General features: G+C 43.9%; 1 protein-coding gene across 1 annotated transcript; it reads right to left on the reverse strand.

Annotated features, from left to right (window-relative positions):
• Positions 1-85: 85 nt before the first annotated feature.
• Positions 86-23,859, reverse strand: DTL (denticleless E3 ubiquitin protein ligase homolog). Its single transcript, XM_054195578.1, has 15 exons — positions 23,756-23,859; positions 23,470-23,595; positions 22,267-22,365; positions 21,880-21,941; positions 21,668-21,788; positions 21,149-21,214; positions 19,857-19,972; positions 19,112-19,185; positions 17,007-17,110; positions 15,562-15,666; positions 13,470-13,582; positions 9,710-9,799; positions 7,778-7,913; positions 3,055-3,917; positions 86-1,533 (listed from the first exon to the last, which is right to left on the reverse strand). The coding sequence occupies exons 1-15, from the start codon at positions 23,805-23,807 to the stop codon at positions 1,465-1,467; spliced, it is 2,196 nt and encodes a 731-aa protein (XP_054051553.1). The 5' UTR covers positions 23,808-23,859; the 3' UTR covers positions 86-1,464.
• Positions 23,860-23,979: the final 120 nt, after the last annotated feature.

Here is a 23,979-nt window from a genome sequence, read left to right on the forward strand (position 1 = left end):
GCTTCATAGCTGTAAGAGACCTTTCACAAAGGCAGTTTCTCTCAAGTCATTTATTTCCTTGCAAAATACAACCTACAACATAAAATACAAACCAGCATGTTTTCCTCTAATCCCCTTCAGCTATCTTACTATTTAATACTACTGTAAAGTAGGTGTGAAAATTTCAGATGGAAAACAAGAGTTAGTTGGATCACACCCCCTTCAAATACCTCAATTCTTTTGCCGTAGAAAAACTTAATAGGGATTCAGAGGTTTGGTTTGGTGCGTTTTGTTGGGTTTTTTTAAAGTTCATAGGAACTATAATATCAGAAGACAGAGTAAATGCTCCAACCTAAGATAAGGATCTTCTACGAGCTCCCCCTGGGGAATGCATGACTGAGGAGTTAGTATCATTTGCCAGCAGGACAGTGATCTCATTTCAGTGACCTTGTTCTATCAGCACCAATGACGACTTACTATGGCAAAGCATCTAATATATAACACGTAAACTCTGTGAAGTGCTTTCTAAAATGTCAAGTGCCCCTCCGCCAATTTACAAGCTATTATTTTATAGATGCTGTATTATAAAAGTGTTATGAAGTTATGTTATAAGCAGTTAATCATGCCTTTGCTACAGGCTGAATCTGTAAGAGGTGACCAAGCAACAGGCTCTTATGGGATGCCTATTTGGGATAGATCAAACTAATTTTTCTAATGCACCTGGCCAGTATTTTATGTCAGAGAAATGACAAGCTGTTGGACTCAACAGCTGTAGTGCTGATGGTTCAAGAGCCAGCTAAGTGGGTAAATTTTCAGACCGGGAGAAGAAAGGGGATGGCAAGAGGAATACAGGCATTATGTACTTGGTTATACTTTGCCTCCTCTTATACTATAATGACCATGGGATGGAGACAGGGTGTTTAAAAGTCTTTTATATTTACTCAATGCATTCATAACTTCCCTGCTGGAAGCGGATAGTCATTGTGGTACTAGAGGAATAACAGCAGAAACGCCATTCAGCATGAAGGGGCTCAGATCTATCTCCAGTAAGTTTCTCTACACACATTTCAACACTTGCTTTACAGGAGGGTGTGATGATTTACACATTATTCTTAAATAGAGGAAGTTTCAATGGCAGATTAGTAACATAAACTGACAAGCTATATGTGCCAGTCAACAATGCACAGCAGAGCTGTTGCTGTCTTTGGACTATAACAGTTGCCATGTAAAAAATACTCCATTTTTCATTATTAAAAAAATGCAGTATCCGAAGTCAGTAAGAGACCATGAGTAGGTATTGTGTAGATTTTCCACACTCAGCTGACTTCAACTGTTAACAGCTTTAAAAACAGAAGAATAAAACCCCAAGTTTGTGAATGTCTGACAACAAACTGTGTAATCCCGGCGCATCGTTGTTAGTGTTGCTAAATCTGGTCTTGATACCACAGTGTCAACATCCATCAGGTGCAACCGCCACATGTCGCTTCAGTTGTTCTGTGGCTTTCTGTGGAAGTACGTGCAGATCTTCCTCATGGAAACTGAAGTGGTTGCAGCCTAGGAAGAAAAAAAAACCCAAATCAACAAGAAAAGTTTCTAGGTTAACAGTTCATAGGCTGCAGGAGTCTTAAAGTCTCCCCTCCATCATTACTCCAGTTTGTTTAGCTTCCCAAGTAAGATGATAGTAAATGAAAGGTTCTTTACTATAGACTGTTTGTCTCACAGATAAGAGGCTTACTACCTACAGGAAACACTGGCTAAAACCTAGGGTTGTCTTACTTGCCATAGAACAAGCACTCTGGCTGCAGTTTCAGCTTCCCTACAGCAGATAAGAGCTGCAGATTTCCAAGATGTAGCAGATCAACGAATGCTGCTGGTATTCCAGACACCTCCTCAGGCTTTGAGTACAACACAGGGGTATCCTGAAATCTGAGCTAGAGCATATTGGGCAGGAAAGGTTCTATAGTAATCCCTCTCCAGGGCAAATCTTTCTGTCTTGTGTTTCAACAAGTACAGCATAAAGCCCAAGTAGTTGTAGGTTTCCTGTAACCAAGATTTCTTGGTGCAACCACAATATGAAGAGAGAGATCAGCTGCTATGCGCAACTTAAGGACTGGTGGCTTGTCCACTTCATATCTGGCAGCAGTGCTGGAAGAGGGGAAATCAGGTAAGAAATGAGATACCAAATAAGCCTTAATGATGGCAAAAAATTCTAGCATCCGATATTCAATTGAGAGTACCACTAAAATTTGATGATTGAAAATTTACCTAACATTTACTGAAACAAGACTCGGTCAAAGACACTGTATGACTTGGAGTCCATCTTCAGAGACAAGTCAAGTTTGGTTTGTTTAAAAAAATGTAATTATCATTTCTCAGTTTGCATGTTAAACCCTCCTGCCCTCATGCCACCTTTTTTGGCTGCTTTATTAGCTTATCTTTCAGATCCTAGGATGAGCTCTGTGCCAGGCTTCTTGCACATCAAAAGTAGGATTATGTAGGTCAAATCCTGCCCTCTGACTCTTTTACAATTCCTTTGTTTTCTGCTAGTTTTCAGTTGAAGGAACTGAAGGCATTATTTAGCCCCATGGTTTTAACATGGGTAACAAATTCTTTTGCTACCTGGGCTAGAATAGAATTTACCTTTTTCTTCCAATGCTAATGTGGCTTTCCAGTAACATAAACAGGCAGATGTGATGGTGAACACATAAACAGTAAATCTGCCAGGAAAGGTGCTGTCATTACTGTGCTTCTCAGAGTAGAGCCGGATTTCAGATGACGGCTACATCCTTCGAACACCCAGCTGGGAACCGCGAGGATCTCTGAGCCGCTGTGTGCCCTAAGTCCCTTTAAAATGAGGGACACTACCATCCTAAAAATTCTGTTCCTGCATGGAGGGCATTAGTAGATAACAGCATCAATGTATCTGGCTTATTAGGCCAGAAAGCATCCCTTTTGTCCATAATCAAAGCGATCAGATAATTCTTTGAATGCCCGAGCAGGAGAGAACAAACAAGGGGAGAGTGGCGGCTAGGGATAACTTCTTTCATAACAACTGTCACTGACCATCCTACTTACAGTTTTCGGCGAAGTGGCTGCTGCCACAGCCTCTCGTCGTTTGCCACCAGGACTGCAAGATGATGGGGGGCTGTTTGATGCGCTCTGGCTGCCAGCTCTGCCAGTCCGTAGCTTCTCTCCCAGAGCAGACAACCAATTTTTTCTTTCAGGTGAACTATTCTCTTTATCTACTACCTCAGTGTCTTTCCCACACGGAGATCTAAAAAGATGGGGGGGAGTTTGGACACCTGATGGATTAACATGGTTTCCAGGGAAGGAAGGCTCTTTTGGGCTGCGGCTGGAGCCTTCACGGTCGTTATCCAAGTCAGCTAGGCTGAGAGAGCCTTCATCACAAGCTTTTTGGTCTGCAGCCAAGTGACATAAATTCAGCTTGGATTTCTTAGCTGCATAGTCCAGTTCAGTCACACAGCTACAGTCCTGCAGACAGTTCTGCCCTGCATCGTCCTCCTTGCTGCAGTCAAGCCTTCTCTTGGCACGCTTTTCAAACGGCAAGTGTGGGGCTTTAGGAGAGCAAGCGGCTTCCAGGAGACCTTGGGTGACTTCTGCCAGGGCTTTTCTGGGAGAAGGAGCCTTTTTCCCCACTTCTGGAGGAGAAGAGCACGGAGTCCTTGTAACCCAATGTTTAATGGACATTTTGGAGGAAGGGATCAGTTTGGGAGAAGCGCACGGACTGGCTCCACTCCGCTTGGCTGGGGTGCAGGCTGTGGCTGTCTGGGTTTTGAGAGTGCTTGTTGGAGTGTTTGTAGAGAGGGGAAGGTCTCCAGAATAAACGGGAGCACAGGCAGCCGGCCGTGGTGAGGAAATGCACGGGCTGCCCACTGTGAAGGCCTTGGCAGGAGTACTCTGTGGGCTGGCTGGCGGTCCTGATAGGGGAGAAACAAGTAGTCTGATGAGGAACACAGAACAGCAGATTAAAGACAGCCCTTTTATAAACACCCCTTCCAACTAGGAGAGGAATTCAGTGCTGACCCTGTTTCTCAGACATACTCTTTTGAAGTAAGAGGTTGTATAAATCCCTCCAATTTCGGTTAAACTGATACAAGTCCTATGTAAAATCCTATATCGTATTGATGAGTATAATACAGCATGTTTGTGTAACGTCTGATGTCTATCCCTTCTTTAATGAGCACTCTTATGTGAGCTACGGCCAAGGGACTGACAGGCAGACAAAACAATCTTGAATCTTCCAAGGTTATCTATCCCTGCTGGAAGCCTTGCAGTGGCTCGCTCCAGACAGCTCCGTACGGAGATGCTGCCTGAGAGCAAGGCTGGTCCCCACCTGCACTCCCACCTTTAAGGGTTGCGTAAGTCAGTTGAGGGACAAAGGTACAGTAAGCAAGTCCCACAGCTAATTACAATACCAAGGAAGCCACATGCTATAATGCCCTACCATATGAATAATGCTCCTAGTCAGGTGTTAATAGTTGCATATTTTAAAGATTAAAAAAAAAAAAGAAAAGAAAAGAGTGAGAACAGGAAAGGACATACTTTCATTCTCTTGCCTTTTTGCTGAATGATTTTCTGCGATGCTATATTAGTATGAAGACGGTAGTTATTTACCACACCCAGGGAAATGTGAGAAATTCTTCACCTCCTGAACAAGGACTTAAATTCCAAACAAAAAATCTGTCACTGTAGTAAGTTATTTCTTTAAAACAAACGATTCCCAAACAGATACTTCACAGTGGCTTTTGAGCTCACTAGCCGAGAGGTAACCTTTAAAAGGTAACCGCTTTTAAAAAAGAGGTTCTGAATACCCAGCTTCTTAAAACAGTAGTCACAGGTAGGGGCATAAAGACCTCACTAGTAACAGTGGGAATCATATATAGCCAAGACCTTGCAGCGATATTAGAGGGGGATTTTTAGTTATTTTTTTTTATTTCTGGCACCCTCCAACAGAGAACACATTAGCAGGTTTGTTAGATGCCTGCTTTCTCATTCATCTAACTTGCGGTGATGCAATTAAATAGGATAGCACCTTAGTTATTCTATGCATTTCCACTGCTGAGCACAAAAGATCTAAATATTTTCTGTATACCAGGGGTTTAATCTGAACTCTTAATTCTCACCGTTAGCACTGTACTATAAAGCACTTCATTAGAACAATGAGAAGTCTAGTGTGCATAACCTGCCATTTTCTTTAGGACGCTGGGCTGTCTCACAAATAACATGTCGAGTGAGTACCTATGTGACTCTGATTATATACCACACTAAGCCTCTTTTGATCCTCCTTTTACTGCATTACCTAGTATCCAAAATACAAGTATTGGTGAATCAGAGCAAAATGAAATAGGATCCTGTATTAACTGATCTCACTACAAATCACTTTAACACACAAAACAGTTAAAGGCTCCTTTCCTGATAAAATATGCTACTTCATAACAACTTGCTTCAATCTGGACTAAGAGAGAGTAACGGCCAAGATTGGTTCTCTTAATCTTTACCTTAATGAGCACTCACAAGACAATAATATCTGAGCAGGGGAATTAGTTGCGCTTAAAAATCCAAGCTCCTAGAGGTAGAAGTAGCAAACTCAGCCATTCTTGATCCCTAATGACCATCTACAAATTCATACAGCAGAAATATTGCATGACTAGCTGGGTATGAACACTCTCAATCTGAGTCCAATCTGAAAGTTATACTGTGGAGACACTGGATACGGGAATAAAAGCTATCCTGAGAGTTGGGTGGGTGTCACAGCAAGAAGCAAACCCAAACTTGAGATAAAGAATACGAAGATTGGGCTTTTTGGTAAGACTCCATGCATTATTCAAGCTTCTACTATGCCAGTTCCAAGCTGTTTGCATTTATGCTGCCATTGCATGTAGTACAATACCGTAAATACCTGCAGTCAACCTGCATAACACCAAAGCAGGTTATTTCAGATGTTTCCTACCTTCTCTGCTACAAATCTTCTAGACTGATATTATCAGTCTCCAGATTTAAGAGACATAAATTGTCCATGCACAGGCCTGCTCCAGAAATGTGGTTACACAAAAACATAGAGAAAGCAGTGCAACTTAGGGAAACCACAAAAATAATTCCTAAAGAAAAGGAAACTGTGTTTGCTACGCTTGACGATATAGGTCAACAGTCAATACACAATCTCAGTCTCACAATTTGTTCCACATAAATGGGTGGGGAGCTACCTAGATCTCATCCCAGCAGGTCTGAAATAGTACTTAGCTTGCAGCTCTCAATCAGTCTCTGCAGGTAACTCCTACATTCTAACAGCACGTGCTTTGTGTTCAAGAGCCAAGGTCAGCAGGAAGCCTGCTGTTGTGTTTGCAGTGTCTGTGTACTTCCTCTTCCCTCCTGTGTTACTCTAATGCAGCAAGAGCAAGTAGAAGTCACTTATTTTTCTAGTATAATTGCCACAGTTGAATTGTAAAGTTTTGTTGTACAAGCTACTTTAGGTTTCAGGTTTCTGGACTAGACCTATGCTTACTTCTCTTTTCCTGAATCTAGTACACAAAAGTGATTTTTGAGCCCTCTCAGAAGCAGAGTGTGTGCACACACAAACACCATTTACCAGCTACGGAGCAGACCTGGCACTCTCCCTGCTATTGTTCTGCAAACTTCCTGCAAGACTGTTACTCCCTGGCAAAAGGTTAGAGGTAATGTTATCCCATTAGTGGGATTTGCAGACCTTCAGCCTTTCTTTGTGTTAGCCAAGGTGAAATTCATTTGGAGGGTGGCTAGAGAAGATAGGTAGAACACAGGAAGTCACACCAGCAGCTGCTGGGAAGCTATTGTATTCTTAGTTTCGGAGCTACTCTATGGTGAAGCTCATCTTATTTCACTTTTTTGGGGGGGGTGTTCTCCTTTCACCTACTCTACTGCAACAAAATGCAGGTTTCAGACAACTCAAAGTAGTGCTATGATCCACAGCTCCTTTCTTGTGGTTCTAGGATACTGCCCAGTGAGTAGCTTCTCTACAGAGCCCAGATCTGCTCACTAGCTTGTGAGAGCAAGCTGCATAGCTGGTCTGATTGCCTAGGCTTTATAGAAAGGTATCGCATTTGTTACTAGCCTTAACATGTGAATAGATGAACACTGGTTCATCTGGTTAATTCTGGAACATTATGATCACATCGTGATTGACTACATGCATTTTTGAAGTACTTTCACTACGTGGCATTTGTCTGTATAGACGGTCAGTACCACTGTATGAAGCTGAAGAAAGAGATGTAATATTGATAGCAGCAGCAAAGAAATCTGTGCAGAATTTAACTACTGGGCAGGAGGAAACACTTCAGAGTTCCAAGGCTCTATATGTGCCATCAGCCCTTTACATCAGCTGCACTAGCAAACTGGAAAAGGCATATGATCTTACTGCTCTCAGTTATTAATTGATATAAAAAAACCTGTGACTTGTTGCTACAGTGCGTGCACACGTGACATCTCCTTTGGCTGTTCAATCATTGAACCCTGCTGGTATCCACTGAAGATCTGGCTGCCCAACAAGCTGTATCAATGAATATTTGCCTTGCAGTCTGGTCATATACACTTTGGCATCCTCGTAAGGTTTTTCAGCCAGCTTGTCTTGTTGGTGGCAGAAATATTTACAAGTAGAAGTATTTGTCTGGCTATATCAATTATGGCCTAATATGAAAAAAATAGAAGACTAATAAGGCAAACCAAAGGCTTTTCTTGGTACAGAGAACAGCCAAAATTCAGAAGCCATGCTGCAGAGCAAGGTATCTCAGCGCAGGGGCCTTACCTACTGCACGTTGTTCTGGTTTCTTCTGAGTGACCCAGCCCACCAAGTTGATTTTGTTGAATGCTGTTTTCTTCTCCTCAGGATGACGCCGTAAGCGCCAAATCCTCACAGTGTTGTCATCAGAGCACGTGGCAATCTACAATATAAATTAGGTTCTTGGAATAACCAGGGCACATCCTGTGGATCACTGGCCAAGTGAACTGGAACAGCCACACCCGACACTCCACGCCAGTATGAATGAGGGTGCAGCCTGGTTGAGGGGGGACAAGATTTTCCCATAAAACAAACAAAACAACTCAACTCTGATTCATTACTGTGCCAGACAGCAATATTTGCTTTAAAGCGGGCAAGGCTGCCGCCTTCGTGTCTTTCTGCTAGAGAAACCACAGTCACCAGTAACTGTTTGCCTTGCATAGCTCTGTAACAGGCGGCGGTCTGCTCAGGAAGGGCCAGGGCCTATTTTGAGATTTCAGTCACTCCATAGACAAAAGCGGCCATGCCGCTTTTTGCACCTGCATCTAGGTCTGTCTCTGTTACTTGGGACTTTTTCTGCTTGGGGACAAACATTTGCAACACACTGAGAAGGTGACATTGGAAGGCTGTTGTATTGGCCTTCAGCTCTATCTCTTCAGAGTCAGATGTCAGCAGTAGCTGGCAGAGAAACCAACTCTGCTAGAAACATTGGAATAGATTCCCGCCGCAGCATCACGCGCTCCTAAAGGATCTGTGGAATCTCATCTGAAGAAGCAGCAGAACCCACCCAGCCCACATTTTATGGCTCTCTTTGGGCAGATTAACTGGTGACTCACGTGGGAATCAGCATCAACAAAAAGGAAATGCTGTGGCCAAAGTTCATAGTAATCTGGATGGGAAAGTGCCTCTATGCTGACCTCTGTGACACCAATATTGTCCCTACAGAAAGCAACTTTGCCTCTCAAATCCCTCCAGGCAGCTTCCTGACCTGTCTTAGCACCGCATTTTCCACTTTTCTTCATGCTTCAGCGTCTGTACAGTGTCTGACTATTTCTTACCTGTGTCAGTAACGATTTTAAAGGCTGTATTGGTCTGCATTTCCAACACAGCGTGATCAGGATGCTGGGCTACCTCTAGGTCACAGATTGCATCTAAAATGCTAGTTCTCATATTTTTGTGCATCTTACACAACTAGAACAATTCATCCTGTTTACCTGCAAGACTCCCAGTGTCCTGCACTGCAAAGCTTTTCTGAGACCCAGTGCTGTAGTGCAAGCCAGGGAAAGTGGCTGACATGCTTAATACCGTGGGATGAAAATACTGGCTATTATTAGGACACTGGCTGGGAATTTTCAGGGTTTTCTCATTTTGAGCTAGGCCGATCATTTGAATCAACCTCCTACTGCAGTTCTCTTCCTTTTAGTGATAGCTGGTGCACTGTATGTTTTTGGGTGAACACACAAATATGTCATAAAACCAGTGCAGATTTTGAAAAAAGGTCACAATGAAAAGAGACCACATGTTTTTTAAAGGGCATTCAAAACTTCTTGCCACTCTGTACAAGACTAGCAGATGTATCAATGGTCAGACAGGTAAGGAAGCTGTAAGCATGGAACCACAAAACAAGCTTATGGCTTATGAAAGCCCTGATTAAATGGTTTCACAGTTTTGTCTCTTACAGGTAGTGTCACAAGCCCTCATCAGGAGAGGTTCTTGTTTATTTGCAATTTCTTAGGTCTTATCAAATAGCCTAAAATATTTCAAAATGATGAAAAAGTTCTGATACATTGTACTCATGTGACAAGCATTGGTTTACTGCCCCCCTGAATGAACATTTTTACAAACGATTGACTAAAAATTTCCACCAAATTAAACAAATACTGACACAATTTTGAAAAGCAGATGTCGCTATATCACGTGTATTGTTTCACGGGAAAGAGAATTTTCCAGAAAACAAACCTTAGTGAAGTCTGAAGGAGACCAAGCAATGGAGGTAACTTCTTGAGAGTGACCAACGAGTATCCGTGGAGGAAGGCTGGGCTCAGAAACCTTAAAAATTCCACAAAAAAACATGTATTCAATCAAAAGCCCCGCAGCCTAATATATCATGAAGACCCCACAGCCCACCTGTGAAGCATCTTCCCTATATGAGATGAATAAATCAAATGCTCTTAGCCTGTTATCATGAGGCAACAACTGATGGAGCCCTAAGAATCAGTTCATGTTTCATTTCTAGAGGTGAAGCAGCTGGTCAGCACTGAGATGAAGTGACTTGCCTGGAAACACTTGTTCAATTCCTGCTATACACAGGATTTCTGCCTCCAGAGTTGTGAGCCCAAAACAACGACACAAGCATTTTACTATATTAAGCACCTCTACCTGTTCTAGGTAAGATGCGTAGAAGTTTGGGAAGCTCATACTTTGAATCAGGATAGGCAAATATGTTCTGCTGCTGTTTTACAAACTTCCCATCACAGGTCAATGGTTTATTAAAAAAATAAAACCACCACCACCAAAATCCTATAGATGAACCTTCACTGGCTTCAGAACTGGCATTTGTGTGCCTGTACCTCCTCCAACCAAGCAGCTGGACCAGAGACCCCCTTAAGAGTTCATAAAAAAGCTCCCTAAATCACTCATGCTCAATAAATGATGTCCATTTCTCTTATACGCTTCATAAAAATCTTCCTCCTGTTCTACAGTATTACTACTAATCTTTGATTGCAGCTCACGTAAGTGACAGATACAACTGAAGCTAGCAGTAAGTGGCCCAAGGAAGAAAACACATGTGCATACACACATACAGACATTATATCCAAGTTTTGCATGCTTTCAGCAGGCAATCCTTTCTGGAGCTATGAGTCACCGTTATTGACGTGACATCATAAGGGGGATTTATCAAGGACATTTGCATAAATGACTAAGTGAATGAACAGATCCTTTATGGCATGGGAAAAGGAGTAGCCATTACATATGGATCTCAAAGGAAGATGCAAGACATTGGGGAAGGCTTCTGATCTACACACAAGTTTTTCTCTTGCGGATTACCTCCTACAACAGCCTGCAAAACTGCAATTGCATATTCAGCTTCAGATCTTAAAGTTGTCCTGATACAAACAGGTTCGTCTTAATAGGCTGCTTTTTTTTTTTTCCTGGCATAGCAGAGGCAATCACTTGACTAAATATCCACTAAGTGCCTCGGCCAGATTATTCCCTTCTTTGCCAAAACATGCAATACCATGGAAACTTAATCCCTATTTAGGGAATAAACAGGAGATCTTGGTGCAGAGAACACCTTTGTCTACATTCAATAACGGTCTTGCTATACACACGTAACAGACACAACAGCGGTCCAGTAGCCACTGATTGATGAAAGGAAGGCAGAGGAAGAGAGTTATTCTTGCTGGTACACAATGGTTTTAACTATACTAATGTAAACTAAACCAACTACACCCAACTTAAATTACTGTGAACTAAAGGAGGATGCATAGTTATAGCTGTGTCCGCTGTGTTTGGCAGAAGACAGTCGGCCAGGCTGCGCATGTTAAGTCGGGATTAGCCACAGCACATGCTGCTTTTTGCCTGATTTGACAGGATATTGGTCGGGAAGTTAGAGCTATTGTGGAAAGGTTAAAAAGAGAAACCTAGGAAATGGGACTTTATTAGTTACTCTACTCACTGAAACAGCTGTTGTATCCATCTTCAAGATTCCGCATAAAATGGTGTATATAGTTTTACACACCATATGATACAGAAGCACTTAAATTCCAATGCTGGGGCAGACCAAAGGGTGACTTAATATGGTCACCTTGGAGTGGTCCGTACCAAAGGAATAAAAGGGCAATGGAAGTATACGCCTTTAAAGGATTTTTTTTTATTACCAGGAAGGTATCTCAGCTAGGTACCATCTTTGTTGAGAGAAACCTCTCTGCTCTCTGGCTTTTATAATCTTAGCGTTGTTCAAGAGTCAGTTCATTAATCAACGTACTAGTAATTAGAAAAAAAACAAGCAAAACCAACACAATAAAGCAAGTGTTCATTGCCTGGAAGTGCTTTATATAAGGAAACAGACTGAAACAGATCATCCTCATCAGCAATAACTTCTAGCCATAGTGTTCCCTGGGAATTGCTGACCCAAACACAGCTTAGCACTGCTGCAAAAGTTTCTCAAAGAAATAATCTGGGTGAACAAGGTCTTGCTCTGCCTTTCATTTCTCAACAAGGTCTTCCTCTGCCTTTCATTCCTCTCGAGATATGGAAAGCTAGCACTCTTCATTATATTCTGTCCAACATTACCTGTTAATTGCTCGTGCAATATCTAACCATGTTTTTTCCACAGCATAATAAGTCCTCATTCCAGGAAAGGTACATATGGTTCAGAGTCAGTAAAATCTGCCAACATTTACAACAAATTAAGAAGCCTCTGGATATGACAGATCTCGAAAGAGACAGTTTTGCTCAAAGTCACTTTCTAACGTGACTATGGGATTAAAATAAAAGTAATCATCGTATGATTTATTTAATAAATATGCAATATGATCTGTCACTCAGATGTGACAGCAACAGAAGCCTTCTGTATCCAAATGCATTTTAAATGTGCTTAGATGCTTAAACTTTGAGATGTAACAACACTCTTGAATGCTCTCAACCCGGTCCCAGCCTGTGTTCCAAGAAAGTGTCAAAACACACGAATGCAGGATGCGCAGCTCAAGTTTGCACAGGTATTTTTGCTGAACTCACACAGAACATGAGGAAGGTTAAAATTAAACCACTTGGCATGGGAGCAGCCATGCTACCCCACTCCTGCTACTACTGAGTAAGCAACCTAGTTGCTTACAAGTGTTCTCAAATCAAGGAGACTACATGCTCAAACCACAGCCTCAGCAGGCTGACCCTCCGCTCTGAAATGTTTCTATTTTACTTTCAAACTCATTGTGAATGGGGTAAACAAGTCAGCATTCCCTAAAAATTACCCCAAAACTGAAATATGCAGTCACCTGTGGTTTCTGTCTATTCTACTTCAATAAAAAGTCTACTCTGTTCTCATATGTCTGTCAAGTATGGAGGAGAGAACTTGAAGCATGCCTTATTCTGAGGTCTCTGCTATTAACTTGGTGACATTTGCATTTCCTACACGTCAGTGCAAGATGCCAAGTGACGAAGCTTCTTGGCTGTCAGGCAGTGCTTTGGAATTTTGCTGAAGGCTCTGGCTGAGCCCTCGCTGTAATACAAAGGCTTTAACTACTGTAAATTAAGCATGAGAAAAAGCTATGTCTGAAGCAAGAGCTGGAAAAAGGGGAGGTGGAGGGAGAGAGTGCCCTTTAAAACAATTAAATTATTAGGTTTCTGCTAATGCGCACCATTGCTAAATATGAACTGAGAACTGTCTGTCTACTTGTCATAGCTGGCTGAATCAACAGGATTGAAAGAGGATTTTAATGCCCATTAAAACCAGATTAAGATCAGCAACTTGCAATAAGCAGCAGTGATGAGAGACGTATTGATGGCAGGAGGTTAGCTCTGTTTTACATTAAACACTTACATCCAGCCTTGACAGCAACAAACACACTCCGGGCACAACGTGCCAGGAGCCAACCCCACGCTGCTCTGAGTAGGAGTGGGAGGTAGGGAGTGTCCTACGTGAACATGAAAAGCAAATGAAACGGAAGAGCGGAGCAGCTCCGGGGTTGCACGCCTGGGTCTCTCCCAGGGGCCTCACCTTCCAGATGTAGGCGTTGCAGTCACTCGAGCCACTGACCAGGAACTGGTCGTCGGGGCTGGTGCTGGATTTGACGTAAAAGGTTGAATTCTGGTGCCCGCTGAAAACGGCCACTGAGAAGAGAAGGGAGAAGAAAATAAAAAGAAAATAAGAGCCCTACTCAATGCACAGTCAGTTGCGCAAGGAGGGCCGATCCTACAGGCTTTTCCTGCCCAGCCACACATCCTCTGGAGAAAGTGGTTGCACTGCTCCTTTGCTATGGGGCTCCCGCTTGGAAGTTTTTATTAAACTACAGCCCTTTAGGCTTCCCAAATGAAGCAACAGCTCTCTCCACAGCATTAGGAAGCAGTGGCAGTTTCATTAAAGCTTTAGCTTTACCCCTATCACAAGCTGGCTGAGACATCACCTGGGCTGCCCCACTACTCTGGGTTAAGGTTGCTTGTCTCTTCCTCCCTCCATCGCGTCTCCAGAGCCCCTACATTAGCAAGGCACTTGCTTCTCCTTCCTCCTGCTGCCAGCATCCTTATTTCACCAACAAAACTTGCATCGTGTCAGCCACGGTCACTAGCTGCCTGTATTTAAAGCCTCAGTAGTGTTTGCTAAAGCCTTGAAACCATCAGCCTGAATGGCTGCTGTCCCCCCTATTGCGAGGGCCCAAAGAGCCGGCAGCCAGCACAAAAGCCGAGTGTGGATCTAGAGCACTCAGCCACACCACGTCCCCTCCTCTCATCGGGGCAGAAAGGGCCAGTTTCACGATGTAGAGGGAAACCCCCGCTACCAGCCCTGTTTTAATAGTGGTTTTGGCGAAGGAGGTGACCCACAGACCAGAGGGACCCGTGGCTGCCTTTGGTGGTCTTCGAAAAGTTGCGAGACCCCAAAATTAATTTTTACCCACAGCTCCCTCAGCACAGTGGCAAGTCCCTTCCTAAGGCAGACCTGCCAGCAAGTCCCATTACAGCGAAGATTTCCTCACGTCCCCCTGCAGACTACAGCGGCCTCCATACTGGGTAAGAGCGGTGGCAACCGGGATGAAAGCCATGGAGCCAGGAGAGCGGCACTGACTGGCGGGCAGGCGCTGCCCTCTGCGGGAACAGCAGCACACCGAGAGGCCGCACAAATTTCATCCAGCCGGATTAACGGCGATCGCTCGCCGGGCTTTATCGGCCGCACACAGAAGGCAAGAGCTCCATGAGGAGGCCAAGGGTGGAATGCCCTCTGCTTTGGAGAGAGCCGTCTCCTGCCGGGGGGGCAGGCTGGTGAGTGCATTTCCACAGCTCAGTGGTGGCACCCGGGGTTAACCTCAACAACCGTCCTATTAATATTTACTACTAGCACCGCTTCTCGACTCTGGAAGCATTCCCACCCACCAGACTGCCTTCCTGAAGAGCAAACAGAAGGACACATTGTGCATTTAACTTCAATTAACCGAGAGACCGAGAAAAAGGCAATGGAAACTAAATCATGTGTCTGGCTGGAATGCATCTAACAAGTTTTGCAGCTTTCTGAGAAGCGGCCGCTGGCCTATGACAAAGCAGCTTAGTGCACCGAAGGCCGTGGGCCATTTTGTCAACATAAAGGTCACCGATGCAGAGCTGAAGGCATCTAAAAAGCTGAAGAACCTCTACAACACGCTGGGGATGCTTTCTCACAGAAGTTGTGGTGGAAGCTAAATTTAAAAGATACCTTAAAATATCTCAATACAACATTATCAGGTGATCACTTTGCATGGATTCGCATCCAAGAGTTTGAAAAATCACTTCTGCCGGTAAACAGAAGATTCAGACTTGCTTCAGGTGGGTAGCAGCTGGACACTAGCCATTCCTCACCAGGTAACTAGAGTCAACATGCAAACTACTCTTAATCTTTGACTGGGTGAATCAGTATCTGCACTTATGTAATTTTTTTGCGATTAATCTTATATGGATGGCTTAACACAAAATAGGAACAGCCCTCGTAACAGGTGCCTTCTCTCCCGAGTACCTCGAGACGTAAGAGCATGGAATAGGTTTCCTAAGCGTTCAAGCTGGCCTCTATCTCTCTAAGTCATAGGGAGAAACTCACCCTATGCAGCTATTTCCACAGATATGCTTACCTGGAGTGGTCCTTGAACTTGTCATATTGAACATGTAGATACTGTCATCAGTGCAATTAGCAAACAGATTAGCACCAGTGGAATCCAAAACCAGGCTAGAATATCCTATAGACAAAAAGAGAAATGCTTCATAAGAAATAACACCACAAAAAACATATTGGAAAACAGGCATTCTCACAGAAATGCCTAGAGAGGGAAATTTAGAAAGGATCTCTATCACATATGAGATTGTCATTGGAAATTTTATTTGTTTGACAGAGCACTTGCTGGTGAAGGAAGGTTTCTAGAATAACATCTACATTTTCTCATGAGGACTCAGGGTGATATTTAGGGAGGAATCTCACCTTCAGAGCAGGTGAGTGATTTATTTGGTAGTTTCAAATGGGTAACAGGAACAACCAATTGTAAAAGCAGAGATTAAAAATAAATACAGAATCACGGAATGAATCACAGAATGGTAGGGTTGGAAGGCATTTCTGGAGATCATCTAGTCCACCCCCCCTGCCAGAGCAGGGTCACCTAGAGCAGGTTGCATAGGAACGCGTCCAGGCGGGTTTTGAATGTCTCCAGAGACGGAGACTCCCCCACCTCTCTGGGCAGCCTGTTCCAGTGCTCTGCCAGCCTCAAAGTAAAGATGTTCCTCCTCATGTTTAGGTGGAACTTCCTATGCTCAAGTTTATGCCCGTTACCTCTTGTCCTGTTGCTGGGCACCACTGAAAAGAGCCTGGCCCCATCCTCCTGACACCCACCCTTTAAGTATTTATAAGCATTGATAAGATCCCCCCTCATCAAACTCTCATGCTTTGGTAGAATATGCCATCTTCTGATTTGCTAGTGACTTAGGTTCAAGAAAAATCTTTCCCTACAAGCAAATTATTTCACAACCAGCTCCTCGAGGATTTCCCTCTTGTTCTTGGGAATGACACTGACCATTACCACGTCAAGATAATTGATTAGACAAGTCATCAGGAATTACTGTGTTGCATCAGAGCATTGTAAGGCATTAAGATACAAAGAAGCACAGAGCAAAATGAACAAGAGCACTATTGTTTTTGATAACAAACAGCTTCAAGTATTGCTTGACTCTGAAGGTTATAATGTAAAAACCCAGTCTGGTCTGTTGTCTTTGCAAGATACAATGCAAAGGAAGAGTTCAATCTGATTACTCATGCATCAAAATGACTAGCTAATTTCTATCTCAAGAGCTCTAGTATTCCCTCATCTCCATTTACGAAAATGCACTGCTGAAGATTTTGCGAGTTTTTATCATTGGTGCAATGGTACAAAAGTGGGGCACTTCAACTTGAAAATTTGGTATTGGCAATCAAAATACCCCGCTGAGCTTGTCAGTCTTATAAATTATTGGCTAAAAAGGTAAGAGATGGAACTGTCAGTATTTCTTAATTCACTTTGCACTTTAACAAACACATTCTCCAATAACTTACCAAGTTTGCGAGTACTGGTCCCTGGGTAGCAAAAAGACTTGAAAGGCACCGGGTCCTGACGGTAAGCAGTATAGTTCTTGCGCAAGTCCCATACTTTGATCACACTGAAACAGAAAAGCACAAGTGTCTTCAACTTCAAAATTTCTTTTGCAATGCTGCTAGGGCCTTCTAAGAGCACGGGAAGATAGGTTGCTCATTGCTGCGGTGCGTCCAGCGCTGAGGAACACAACTGAGCAGAAGTAGAGCAGAGATGTGCTGAAAGCAAAACAATTGCTCTGCTGCATATGCACTGTCTTCTGTAACTAACACAAGATGCAACAAGAGCCTGCAAAGTCAACTTTCTTCAACTAGTAAATGGAAATACAACGATGCCTTTATACTCCTGACTTGTAGTTTTAAAAATGAAGTCCTTCGAGTTTTTTGTTGCTCTCCAGGAGCAAGCCTCTCTCACGAGCCATAGGCAAGAGAGTCAATCTTATCTGCCTCAGAAAGGCTCTGACCACATGGAGCCTGCTGAAGAATCAAGTCCTGAGCGGGTAATCTCCATCCTAATCAATGAGTTTGCTTGAGCTCCAAGATGCTGCAATGGTTCTGGCACCTAAAAGAATGCACCTTTTGTAACTCAAGGCAACATTTTCTCAAGCACACCTACACATAGGCACCAACCACCCACTTGCATCCCAAAACAGCTCACTGTCTAACAATAGTCTGTTTATTCGTGGTCCTATATTGTACTCTTCGCTGCGTAAAAAACTGGCTGGATGGCCGTGCCCAGAGAGTGGTGGTAAATGGAGTTAAATCCAGTTGGTGTCCGGTCACAAGTGGTGTCCCCCAGGGCTCGGTGCTGGGGCCGGTTCTCTTTAATATCTTTACCAATGATCTGGATGAGGGGATCGAATGCACCTTCAGTAAGTTCGCAGACGACACTAAACTAGGCGGGCGTGTTGATCTGCTTGAGGGTAGGCTGGCTCTGCAGAGGGATCTGGACAGGCTGGACCGATGGGCTGAGACCAATGGTATGAGGTTCAACAAGGCCAAGTGCCGGGTCCTGCACTTGGGTCACAACAACCCCAAGCAGCGCCACAGGATTGGGGCGGAGTGGCTCAAAAGCTGCCCAGCAGAAAAGGACCTGGGGGTGTTGGTGGACAGCCGGCTGAATATGAGCCAGCAGTGTGCCCAGGTGGCCAAGGCGGCCAACAGCATCCTAGCCTGTATCAGGAATAGTGTGGTGAGCCGGACTAGGGAAGTGATCATCCCCCTGTACTCGGCACTGGTGAGGCCCCATCTCGAGTATTGTGTTCAGTTTTGGGCCCCTCACTACAAGAAGGACATTGAGGTGTTGGAGCATGTCCAGAGAAGGGCTACAAAGCTGGTGAGGGGTCTGGAGGACAAACCTTATGAAGAACGACTGAGGGAGCTGGGGTTGTTTAGCTTGGAGAAGAGGAGGCTGACGGGAGACCTCATTGCCCTCTACAACTACCTGAAAGGAGGTTGTAGAGAGATGGGGGCTGACCTCTTCTCCCTGGTGACAAGTGATAGGACGAGAGGAAACGGGTTCAAGTTACATCAGGGGAGGTTTAGATTGGATATTAGGAAACATTTTTTCACTGAAAGGGTTATTAAACATTGGAATAGGCTGCCCAGGGAGGTGGTGGATTCACCATCCCTGGAGGTGTTTAAAAAAAGGGTAGATGGGGCACTTAGGGACATGGTTTAGAAGTGGCTCTTGTCAGGGTAGGCTAAAGGTTGGATTCGATGATCTTAAAGGTCCCTTCCAACCTCAACAATTCTATGATTCTATGATTCTATCAGTCCATGAGGATAGAGAGAGATGATAAGAACTGCCCCATACCTAAGACAGTAAAAACAAGTATTTACTACATATGCACAATTTGTCCCAGCGCTGCAATCTCCAGTAAGGAAGAAAAGCATCATTCAGCTTTGCCAAATCAAGCTGGCAGCGTAGCTCTGCTGATTCTACCTAACAGTAACTCTGGCCTTGTAGGCCACTGAGTGATCTTAAAAAAAAATAATAATCTCCCAATCTCTTTGTGCCACTAAGAACACACAGAAGAGACAGAAAAGCAGGCATCCTCCCTCCTTACCCATCAACAGCTCCTGCAGAGATAAGAGTATGCTCATCCTGAAGCAGCACCACAGTTACACTCTGCTGGAAATCCTTAAAAAGAAAAAAAAATATTTTATTTTCTTACAAGGTCAGCAAGATCTTGCTGCTTAGTTCAAGGCCAAGCGAATACCAAGAAAAACTCCTCCTAGCCAGGCAGGAGAACCTGGAAATACCAGATGCCATTTAGGACACAACAATCCTTGGAACACTCCCACCAGTGAAATTGCCGTTGAGCGGTTAGTGTTTGGGAAGCAGTTTGAGATTATACCTTTCAGGTCAGAGATAAGAGAGCTGCCTTCATCACAAGGTTTAATAAATTAAATAAGACCAGGTTTTACTCCAGTAAGGCAGTAATTTGTGTAGTCAAATCAGTGGGGGAAAAAAAAAAGAAAAAAAAAATACAACCCTCCCTATCTCCCCCCTCAAAAAACGGAATGCTGGCCTCTCCTTTCCTCTCTGGAAAAAAAAAAAGATGTATTTTCACATGGCATTTACACAAAGATGGCTTTGGCGGCATGTGGGTTGTTAGACAACTAAACAATGTCTAAAATTAGCTGTGACAAGTGACCATGACACAGAAACCTATCTCTGCAAAGATAAATGGAAGTATTTACCACATTCAAGCCAAATATTTCTCATGATAATTAGTTAGGAAGACTTCTATGAATAACAATTGTCCTCAGAAGAGAGGCCTACGTTTCGTTTGTTCCCCAGATACCTACCACCAAGGGAGCAAGTCCTCTTAGGTTCTGCCTCTTCTTCTTTGGTTTGGAAGGAGTCTGCTTGTCAACCACATTGTGTGCTCCACTGATTTGATTCACCTGCCTATAAAATCCATCTGAAAGAAATCAAAGACATCTCGATTAATAGTTTCTATGCAATTTTGCTATCACTTGAATAAAACAGGCATCAGCTTGGAATACATCCTAGAAAGTGACTGAGACTAACCTTTAAAATCATTAATGTATTCTGAAAACAAAAATTGTTAGTTACATATGAAAACAATGAGAAGAACACAGTAGAAAACAGAAGCACATATTACAAAATATTACAGAGGACATTAAAACTAAAACTGGTCTAGGCAGGCTGCCTTTGCAAATCATTACCCTTCGGTCTGGTCTTCAGCATGCGTCCTGGTGTGGAGCATTTAATCCATCTCATCCTGAGCAGAACTGCACTCACAGGAAGGCTTCCAGTGCTTTTCTACTCCATTTTATAATTTTCTATTTAGCCTTTTGTCTGGTATTTCTCACTTTATGAAACTTACTGCTTTACTAAAGTAAAGTGACTTTTCTACTCTTTTTCCTATACCTTCCACTTCAGTCGTGTGGAGCCTCCCTTTTCCCCCACTTGACAGTTTGAAGAACCAGGGAACCTGAGACTGATGGAAGAACATGACATGTTCTGGCAGCATAGGCCAGGAAACTGCTGGGATAGAGCAGGGAACTGGGAGAAGGCATAAGGGCATGACCTGACTGGGGAAGGAAAAGCTCCAGGAAACAGAAAGAGAGGAGCAGAATGAGCTCACCCTCCATTTAATATGTCTTCCCAAAATATATTCAGTTGCTCCCAGCACTCACAAGCTCCTTTGCTCCTGCGCTTTCTGCCTGCATTCCTACTGTCGCAGGAGCCTTCCCAGCTTTGCTTCATCCCTCTGGATGGTTCTGATCTAAGCACTCTCACCCAGCCCATCTATCGCCATGCTGTTCCACACAGGGATGTATTCTGTACTCCCTTATCTCCTTGCCAATATAAAGAGTATTATCAGGCCAGCACGTATATCATGCTGCAAATCTGAGACTGTTAGAAAGTGGAAAAATGTATTATACATAGAAGAAATACCTATTCCATCCTTTTACTGTACTAAAGCAGTACACTCTTATCTGACAATCCTCCTCTTCTTATTGAAATGTTGCCTATATCGTAATTGAAAGCATTTCCAACAAGTACATCTGAGTACTATTTTTACACAAGATACTGAGCTTTTTTGATACGTATCTGAAAGTTCAGTTACCTTTCTTGTTGCATCTGGTATCCCAAACCATGATGTTTCCATCTCTGCCTCCAGTACAGAAGACAGCTGAGAGAAAGAAAAGGAGTGCTATTAGCTTCCGAAAGTGTTCATTTAATTTGTGTGCCTCTAGCTCTTCTGCCCCAAAACTTGGGATATCAGTCCTAGAAACATGAAAATCATTGTTCTGCCATGCTTTTTGACTAGTTTCCTTACTCTTCCTAGTCTTTTTTCACTACTACTCTAGAGAAACCAGCTTATGAAAAGAGTATTTACACACTTATGTATGGAAGTAGGTATCATATCTTAAACTTGCCCAAGGCCAGAAGTGTGCAGATGTTAGCATCAGGTCACCATGAAGTTCCAACAAGTTAGTTTTGCTTCACTGGCTGGGTTGCTGCTCAGTCGGCCTCTGCTATTTGTAACTGTCAGTTTCCAAAGCCTTTTTTATCCCCAAAAGTACCAATGTGACAGGGGGAAAGAAGGAGGAAAAACCAGACAACAGGGAATATCAACATTTACCTTTGTCAAATCTAGAAAAAGCAACCGACTTTAGGCTACACTGGTGACCTTTGCATATGCCAAGAAGCTCGCCGGCTCTCACATCCCACACCTTGGCTGTCTGATCTCCTGAAGCAGTGACCTTCAGAGGAAAAAATAAAAAGCTTTAGTCATTTTCTGCACACAGTTTCCAAAGCATTAAAAATAAAGTCAGATGGCAAAAGACTGCTTACAATCCTGTGTTCCCCTGGTACCCAGGCAAGGTCAAATACAGCATTTGAGTGAGCCTGCCATTCTAACAAGAAAACAAAAGCCAAGATTAGTTCAGTGCATCACAGCATATTTTGCAGAACACTAAAGAACATCAGACACTGAAATCAAAACCTGCCAACAGCTCGCCTTGGGCAACACAGAACAATTCACTTACTACTGCTGTTGTAAGAGCACACTCCTGCTGCTGCTTTGTAAAGAAGACTCAGCAAAGATATGAAATATCCTCAGCAAAGAATTTAAGTCCTGACCACATTTATGTTTAAACGCCTTGTAAAAAGCTTTCTTTGATTCCAGTAAGTTACATACTTGTCACATCAAATGCAGATCACATTCTATATAACATTTACCCTTAAAGATGAGTTTGCTGGTGGTTTGAGCTTCAGTATCATACAGTCTAACGAATCCTTCTTCATTTGCAACTGCCAGTACGTGCTCCAAATTTGGGGCTGAAAAGAAATTGAAACGTATTTGTGTATTATGTAGCTGATTCATAATCGTGACCCTGCTCTTTGTGAAGGGCCACAGACACTTTAAATAGGGCACACAGCAAATAGATAGCTGTGAAATGAACAGTATTTACATAGCAATTTAAGCGTTCAAAATGCAGAAATATTGGCAAGCATTTTTTCTAGATGTTCCATTCAGGAATGGGCAATCAAATGGCTCCAGGAGGAACTTTTGAGGTCATGGCCTCTTTTACCAGCTGTAATAGTTCTCTAATTACAGTTTTCTGTACCTATACTACCTGTCCTCTACAATCTCCAGTACCTTTTATGGATCTGAGTTGGAAAAGCCGGAAGCTGCCTTGGAGAAAGGTATAAGCTCACACCAAAAATAGTATTACAAATGAAAGAATTTTGTCCTAAAGATTCAGGAACTTCCATGCTTTCTTCACTCATCACATATTTTTCCTGGGGAAACTCTACATGTCTAGTGACGTGCATCAACCTCTTTGAATTCTACATCCTATTCTCCATCCTGTTATATCTTTTATATATTTTGAACAAGGCCCAATTTTTCAACTACGTAGCCGAGCACTGTCACCAAGAGGACATACCTTGAAACAAAGCCGAAACAAAGAGACACTAAAATAAATGCTTTGCAGTTACTTCTTGCAGGGAATATTTTCCACCAGTACATCTAGGAGCACCATGATCCAATTTATATCACATCTGGGTGCAAGTACACTATTATCAGCTCACTTTAAACCAAGAAACTCTGAAACCAAATCATGAGATATATTTAAAAAAAAAAAAACACAAAGAAACAACTGACAGCGGTGCCCACACCCCGGCACCTAAAAGGGCCTTTGGGAAGGTGACTTAAACATCAGGAAGACATTTTTCACTGTGAGGGTGGTGAGACACTGGAACAGGTTGCCCAGAGAACTTGTGGATGCCCCATCCCTGGAAGTGTTCAAGGCCAGGCTGGATGGGGCTTTGAGCAGCCTGGTCTAGTGGGAGGTGTCCCTGCCCGTGGCAGGGGGGTTGGAACGAGATATCTTTAAGGTCCCTTCCAACCCAAACCATTCTGTGATTCTATGACTTTACCTGCAGAAAAGGTGCAGCCGAAAGGAGGGACCGGCATTCCCGTTTCCCCGTAGGACAGGTGGTCATCGTCGTGGCTGCACTGGTAGCTATCCAAGAGGTGCTCCAAGGGAAGTGGCGAGGACCGACCTACAAGGAGACAGACGGGCCGTCACCTTTCCAGGTACCCCCACAGCGGCTGTGGAGGCGCCGGAGTGGCGGGGGGCACCGGGACCACTGCTACGGCGGTCCCGCTGCCCGGCGGCGGTGCGGTTCGGGACGGGGGTAGCGGTGCGGCCGCGGTACTCACGGGGCGGCGCGGCCGTGGCCGAGGAGCGGCGGAGCAGCGCGCGGCACAGCATGGTCAAGAACGCCTAACGCGCGCGCGGGCCCGGCTCGTAGCACCAACTCCCGCCACCGACCGACCCGCCAAACCGGCCGCCGGCTCCTCATTGGTCAGCAGGCGCCCGGTTGCGCCGCGCCCTCTCCCTCTGATTGGGTGGCGCGCAGAGAGGGCAGGGCCTCCCGGGCCAC

The sequence above is a fragment of the Rissa tridactyla genome, chromosome 3 (genome assembly GCF_028500815.1).
Source record: "Rissa tridactyla isolate bRisTri1 chromosome 3, bRisTri1.patW.cur.20221130, whole genome shotgun sequence".
Classification (NCBI taxonomy): domain Eukaryota; kingdom Metazoa; phylum Chordata; class Aves; order Charadriiformes; family Laridae; genus Rissa; species Rissa tridactyla.

Excerpts from the sequence above, each read along its gene's own strand:
- DTL (XM_054195578.1), bottom strand. The coding sequence starts at position 23,807 with ATGCTGTGCCGCGCGCTGCTCCGCCGCTCCTCGGCCACGGCCGCGCCG. Across the intron at positions 21,942-22,266 it reads CAGCAAACTCATCTTTAAGG|AATGGCAGGCTCACTCAAAT; the intron begins GTAAATGTTATA and ends TTTTCTTGTTAG. Across the intron at positions 7,914-9,709 it reads CTCCTTCAGACTTCACTAAG|ATTGCCACGTGCTCTGATGA; the intron begins GTTTGTTTTCTG and ends TTTATATTGTAG.